Below are 7,500 nucleotides of genomic sequence, written 5' to 3'. Positions count from 1 at the left end.
CTATCAAATTATTTTTTTAGGTTTATTGTGGGTTAAAGCGTTTGTTAACTCCCTCTCTCTCTCTCTCTCTCTCTCTCTCTCTCTCTCCCTCTCTCTCTCTCGTATCTACAGTATACCCGCTCTCTTTCTGCTCATATTCCCTCTCTCTCTCTCTCTCTCTCTCTCTCTTTCATCATTTGTCTTTATTCTTTTTTGGCATGAATATATATATTCTATCTATCTATCTATCTATCTATCTATCTATCTATCTATCTATCTATCTATCTATCTATCTATCTATCTATCTCTAGATCTAGATAGATAGACAGATAGATAAATAGTATCTATCTGTCTATCTATCTATCTTCAATATGGCCATTAAAAGCCTCTCCATCATTTTAATGGGGACACAGTTGACATGAGGCGGGTTCCTTCCTCCCTCTGTTTACATGTCGTGTTTATTGGGTGGAGGAGAAGACAGATATGTGTTTTCGTTGAGATATTAAATTGAGCAAGACTCTGGATCTCGACCAGCTCCTTCTGCTTCTTGGCCGACCTCGCGCTCTGAACCCGAGCGTCAGGCGGCAAAACGACAAAACTCCACCTCGGGAATCAATAGGGCGTCCCAGAGAACATATAGGATTGCTCAACCACAAGCGGGTGCCAAAGGGAGGGCACAGCTCCTCAACGAGGAGCGTAATTTATGTCCACGTGAACTTTGATATTGAACATCCTGTGAAGCAACATGGAGGAGACTGAGGTAACTGCTGATTCTGCTGCCAAAGCAAACCGATGCAGAAGCACCCGAGACAAACAGGGGAGAAGATCTCTCCGACTGATAAGCCTCTGATGGACATTTGGGCTTTCTTCTAGGTGCACGTACCAAGTAGACATTGCATCCTGTATCCGTCTTGGAGGCAACTCAAGATCACAGATGCATTACAGCAGGTACAGTCGTACCTTCGCTCACTTAAGAATTTGATGGAAGGAGTCCAGAGGGGAAACTGATGAAGCAATGCAAAATGTGACATTGTTTTTACTTCATACCATTCCCATGTCTTCAACAACTGAAACAAGGTGGTTTACGAAGGGGGGCAAGAGTGCAGCGTATTCCAAGATCTAAATCAGGCGTGTCAAACTTAGTTGAGTTTCACGGGCCGCAAGTGACCCAATTTGGTCTCAGGTGGTCCAGACAAAGAAAATCAATGCATAATAACGTAGAAATAACAACATCTCCAAGTTTCCTTTAGTGTAAAGAATTACAGGTACTGTATACATTTTAAGAACACGCGTTCACATAGGGTTATCTCAGCTACGATAGGCCTATCAGATAAAATATCAACTCTACTGTGTGTAACTGTGCATTACAAGTGACAGCAACTGTTTAATTCTCTATATTCAAGGGTAATGAAAATAGTTGAGCATTTAGTGATGAACACACAGAACATGAATAGACTACTTCATATTTAACTTGCTTCCTGAAACCTGCCTTAGCCTTCGCAAGTGCATCAAATTGGATTGAAGGACTTCTCAGTGCAATCTTTACACTTTGCAAAGTCATCCTGTGGGCCGGATTGGATCCTCTGGTGGGCCGGTTCTGGCCCCCGGGCCGCATGTTTGACACCCCTGATCTAAATACTGCAAGTTTGAATGTTGTTGTAATAATAATGTGATGCTTTACTGGTGCTGGTGATCCCTGTGCACACATTCTCATTCCGCTTGCCCCCATCGGCAGGAATGTCAGAGGTCATGGCTCTGTCCCTGGTTAAATACAACTGCAGTTGACCCATTTAGACTCTACAACTGCCAACATCAAGAATGAAAACTTTTCAGAATAGATTTAGATGATTTTCAATTGTAAAACTTCAATTCAAGAGTTATATTCCACATATATACACATTTTTAGAAGCAATCTCCATCCTGATTCGTTCACTCATAAGTCCATATATCTGAGATAGACAGGATCCAGTGAGTTTATAATGTTAATTTTCAAAACAAAGGATGCATGTCACCATACTGTCCTACAGGGTTTGGGATTACGTGTATGTACTCTAAGAGTAGATGTCAAGTTTTCTCAATGATGCACTGCAACTAAAACAGGCTATTTTGCTTTGTATAAGTCTTACACCTGAATCTGAGAAAATTAACCATTTTCATTCACTCCCGGGCAGAGACGCTATGCTAAGCTAATTTCCACCTCTGTATTAGGGCTGCAACTAACGATTATTTTCATAATCGATTAATCTGTCGATTATTTTCTCGATGAATCGATTAGTTGTTTGGTCTATAAAATGTCAGAAAATGGTAGCAAATGACGATCAGTGTTTCCCAAAGCCCGAGATGACGCCGTCAAATGTCTTGTTTTGTCCTAAACTCAAAGATAATATCAGTTTACTGTCATACAGGAGTAAAGAAACGAGAAAACATTCACATTTAAGAAGCTGGAATCAGAGAATTAATAAAATTGTAATTAAAAATTAGAGAATTAAAATTGTGCTCATAACGATTAATCAATTATCAAAATTGTTGTCGATTAATTTTCTGTCGATCGACTAATCGATTAATTGTTGCAGCTCTACTCTGGGGCCGTTAACAGCTATGATGGAGGGAACGCCTCACCGAGCCGGCCTGTAAGGACAAAAGTAAAACTGAACAGAGACAAATAAGCACCTCAACAGGTAAACGTCCGTCAACAATAACAGTTAAAGCAGGTAATGTGTCATTTAGGCCTACAGGAGGCCCGTACGGAGGTGGGGCGATTATCTGAGCTATGTCATTTACACACAGGTACCTGGCTCACTGTTATTTGCCTAAAGTGGCGTACAGTAGAGCTAAGTGCAGGCTGCTGTGTCAGACAGTAATTGTTATTTGGACTCAGTCTGGTCGAGCAAGAGACCAAGCTTAGTGCAGAGGCAGACACGTGGCTCACAGGGCATCTCTCTGGGATTTAAATAAATAAATATTTTTATATATATACTATTTTATATATACTATTTTACTTATACTTTATTTACTATACTATATACTTTTTTTTTTTTTTACGTTCCGGTCATTGCTCCACCCCCTCTGCCGATCTGGGGAGAGTTGTCGACTAGCACATGCATGTGCAGTTAGTTGCCAGCCGCTTCTTTTCACCTGACAGCGAGGAGTTTCACGGGCAGGACGTAGCACGTGGGAGGATCACGCTATTCCCCCAAGTTCTCCTCCCCCGACCACGCGCCCCGACTGACCTTAGTGCAATGACCCACCCATTCCCATATCAGCGGCGGGCAACACTGATTGGCCGATATCTGAGTTCTCTGAAACACTGATAGGCCGGCAAACTGCATCAGTCTAACTCTAGTGGGAACTTACTCAAAAAACAGATTTTTGGTGCCAAGCCACTTCAAAAACTGCTTCCGAATCCTTACTGAGTTGTAAAATCGTAATAAAAAAATTAATAAAAAGTGACCAAATCTGTGAGTGGCTTAGATAATTTAACTTCTTCCCCCCAGTGCAAACAGTGTCACTAGTTTCAACAGACTGACACTCATTTCTAGAAAGTTGAAGCTGCATTGGCAGCAAGAGGAGCTATCTCTCCACCCACATGTCCCCTATATTTACAGGCCACGCCCCTCTGACCTGATGATGCTGATCCTGTTACAGAGGCCTGTTAATGTCAAGGAATTTACGTGAAGTCAGCAGCTTTGTACATCCTTATAAACCCCCCCCAACTTAACTGTACAGCCTTATAAACACCCCCCCCCCAACTTAACTGTACAGCCTTATAAACACCCCCCCCAACTTAACTGTACAGCCTTATAAACACCCCCCCCCCAACTTAACTGTACAGCCTTATAAACACCCCCCCCCCCCCCCAAACTTAACTGCCACTTGTCGTCATAAAGCCGCGCTCGTAAATCGGAGAACGATGTAGTTCGGTTTGTCACTGGTTTCTGCTGGCAGGTGTACTGTAGGTGTGTGTGTGTGTGTGTGTGTGTGTGTGTGTGTGTGTGTGTGTGTGTGTGTGTGTGTGTTTGATGAAACAAGCTAGTGTAAATATGTCAGTGGGGGGGGGGGGGTAATAATATGGTTTGGTATGTCTCAGGAATGTACAGTCCCATTCCTTGCAATGTCACATGTGTGTGTGTGTGTGTGTGTGTGTGTGTGTGTGTGTGTGTGTGTGTGTGCGTGTGCGTGGGTGTGCGTGCGTGCGTGCGTGCGTGCGTGTGTGTGTGTGTGCGTGCGTGTGTGCCACACTCTGCCAAGACTCGCTATCGCTACCCACCATAAAGATATGATTGGCAATGGATGACAGTGACTGATGTTAATTTTATGTTTGCGGTGACAAGAAAATGACTTCCTCGCCTAAAGACACTGTATTGTGTTAGTGTGCGTGTGCATGTTTGTGTCTGTCTAATTCCTAGCCTAGAGCAATTAACATAAACCAGGACTGTTGAAACAAGCAAGTGTGTGTGTGTGTGTGTGTGTGTGTGTGTGTGTGTGTGTGTGTGTGTGTGTGTGTGTTTTGCGCGCGCACACACACACACACACACACACAGTACGTGCACAGAGAGATAGAGACAGAGGGAGAGAAAATATGCAATTGGAGCATCAAGCTAATTATTTCTTAATGAAGAGACATTTGAGCTATTTTACGAGTGTTCCAGTAACTAACTAAACTAAATTGTGGACATAATTTGATATTTTTATGACCCACCTGTGGATCCAGAACCAGATTGAAAAATGTTGCTTTGCCAAAACAGAGCACAACCAGACCTGACTGACCTATTTTAAATGGGCCAGATGTAGTACGAGTTAAAACGCTGCAACTACTGTACACACCTCTACATGTACGTCTATGTAGAAGAGGAGCCAAAATGGTGTCTTTTAGGGACAGCATCAAACAGCATCAATGGAAGAGGAGCCAAGATAGTGGCTTATGGAGTTTCAACAGTTTGATGAAGAAACAATCAACAAAGAAAACTCTTTGTTCTCTTCTGTCTTCATTGCGACAAAAAACTTTGATGACTGGACGGACGTGCTTTGTGATATTTTCAACCGTACAGGGAAAGGAAATGGAGGACATGGATGGAAGAAGAGCCAAGATGGCGTCACACAGGAGAGAGCGGACTCACCCTGCTGCCTTTCTCCGGGTTGCACCTGCATCCTCCGCTACAGTCCTGGCCTGAGCATGGCCCGTCACTGGTACCCTGCAGAGAGAGAGGGAGAGAGAGACAGAGAGAGGGAGAGAGGGAGAGAGGGAGAGAGAGAGAGAGAGAGAGAGAGAGAGAGAGGGAGAGAGAGAGGGAGACAGAGAGAGAGACAGAGAGAGGGAGACCAGTCAGACATGGGAAGTAACTAAGTACAAATACTGTCCTGTACGGTTCATCGTCTGCAGAGTCCCCACCCAAGAATTGAGCAAAATGCGAAAATTCCGCTTATCTCATGATGTGAGGTTCAGTTACAGTAGCTTTGCTCAGAAACAGATTACATTTCAGATTACATTTCACAGCCTGTATTGTTTTTTTTACTTTTACTTTTACTTGATTAAACAAGTTGAATCAGTACTTGGTGAGTTTGATAGACAGATAGATAGATAGACCGATAGATAGACCGATAGATAGATAAATAGATAGATAGATAGATAGATAGATAGATAGATAGATAGATAGATAGATAGATAGATAGATAGATAAATAGATAGATAGATGGTGATGTGAAGAGAGAAAGCGTTGAGTTGTGTTCAAACTTTCCTCGTGCCAGCTTTGCAACCAGATACCTTTGTGAAAGCAATGACACCCTGCGGGGAGCAACCGCAATGCCCCTGTGCCTGCCATAGACATTCTATCTGCTAACTCTGCATGTGTGTATGTGTGTGTGTGTGTGTGTGTGTGTGTGTGTGTGTTTGTGTGTGCGTACGTACGTGTGTGTGTGTGTGTGTGTGTGTGTGTGTGTGTGTGTGTGTGTGTGTGTGTGCACGTGTGTGCGTGTGCGTGTTTGTGTGCACGTGTGTGTGTGTGTGTGTTTGTGTGTGCATACGTGTGTTTGTGTGTGTGCCTACCCCGCATCATCTAAGTAACAGCAGCGAGACAGCACAGCCTTAGCTAACCCCGGCATGCGTGGAAACGTATAAAATTAGGCCTATAAGTGAGAAGTTGGCACATTCACAGCAGTTTGAAAAAGGTGAGGGATTTCCAGAGGGTTTACCAAGGATAACATCTTTCAAGTGTTGATTCTGCCTGTTGATTGATCAAATGATTTTCTTTTTCTTTCTTTTATTGGATTTTTTTTCTCTTCCAAAGGGCAGACCCAAACTTGCATCTTGGTTTTGTATCTTGTCTCCTGTCCTACATCTTCTTCTGGGGTGTGTAAAGGGCAACAGAGGACTCTATCTGTGCATGCACGAGCATGAGGTGAAGGAATGGTGATTGAAACGTTGAGAGAGAGGGGGAGAGAGGGGGAGCGAGAGGGAGGGAGAGAGAGAGAGAGAAGGGAGGAGAGAGAGCGAGGCAGAGAGGGAGAGAAGAGAGAGGGTGAGGGAGAGAGAGGAGAGAGAGAGGGAGAGAAGAGAGAGCTGGGCAGAGAGGGATAGAAGAGAGAGGGTGAGGGAGAGAGGAGAGAGAGTGAGGGTGAGAGAGAAGAGAGAGGGAGAGAAGAGAGAGGTTGAGGGAGAGAGGAGAGAGAGTGAGGGTGAGAGAGAAGAGAGAGAGAGAGAGAGAAGAGAGAGGTTGAGGGAGAGAGGAGAGAGAAGAGAGAGTGAGGGTGAGAGAGAAGAGAGAGGGAGAGAAGGGAGAGTGAGGGAGAGAGGAGAGAGAGAGAGAGAAGAGAGAGGAGAGAGAGGAGAGAGAAGAGAGAGTGAGGGTGAGAGAGAAGAGAGAGGGAGAGAAGAGAGAGTGAGGGAGAGAGGAGAGAGAAGAGAGAGTGAGGGTGAGAGAGAAGAGAGAGGGAGAGAAGAGAGAGTGAGGGAGAGAGGAGAGAGAAGAGAGAGTGAGGGTGAGAGAGAAGAGAGAGGGAGAGAAGAGAAAGTGAGGGAGAGAGAGGAGAGAGACAGAAAGTTATTGTGAAAAAAAGGTATAAAGAGAGGGTAGTATATCTGTCAGTGTATCAAAATGGCCGCCAGACTCACCGCTACAAGCTCTCTAAATTCCTTTTAGAATTATGTTTTGTCTGAATTCAATTAAAATGAATATACTGCCAAAATGTCTATATTTGTTCCAGTGTGTCCCATTTAAAATCCCCAAAAGTTTGTTTAAAGATCTGAATAAATCTATATCTAGTTTTCTGTGGAAGGGCAAAGTCCCTAGAGTTAAACTCTCAACCCTTCAGGCTCATACCCCAAAGGGGGATTACTTTCTGAACTCGCAGCTCAATTCCACACAACATGGTGTTGGTTACACTCCGAGGACAATGAGGCTAGATGGCTTCCTATTGAACAACACCATTTAAAGAATGTACCTTTAAAGGTTCTTCCTTTCTTACCCTCCAAGAAAGCACTTTTAGTCATTACCAGGAACCCCATTATTTTAAATTCCTTCCTTT

At 43.8% G+C, this 7,500-nt stretch overlaps 1 protein-coding gene across 2 annotated transcripts in view; it reads right to left on the bottom strand.

The window, feature by feature from the left end:
* col4a6 (collagen, type IV, alpha 6) overlaps positions 1-7,500 on the bottom strand; it is a 223,806-nt gene that overhangs the window by 85,907 nt on the left and 130,399 nt on the right. For both annotated transcript variants that reach the window (XM_083639806.1, XM_083639807.1), the window contains exon 4: positions 5,097-5,171. In XM_083639806.1, coding sequence (XP_083495932.1) covers positions 5,097-5,171 — 75 coding nt within the window. The remainder of the gene's footprint in view (positions 1-5,096; positions 5,172-7,500) is intronic.

This window comes from Poromitra crassiceps (genome assembly GCF_964638095.1).
Source record: "Poromitra crassiceps genome assembly, chromosome: 7".
Classification (NCBI taxonomy): Eukaryota; Metazoa; Chordata; class Actinopteri; order Beryciformes; family Melamphaidae; genus Poromitra; species Poromitra crassiceps.
Note: the sequence above shows the minus strand (reverse complement) of the source record. Positions and strands in the feature narration are given on the sequence as shown.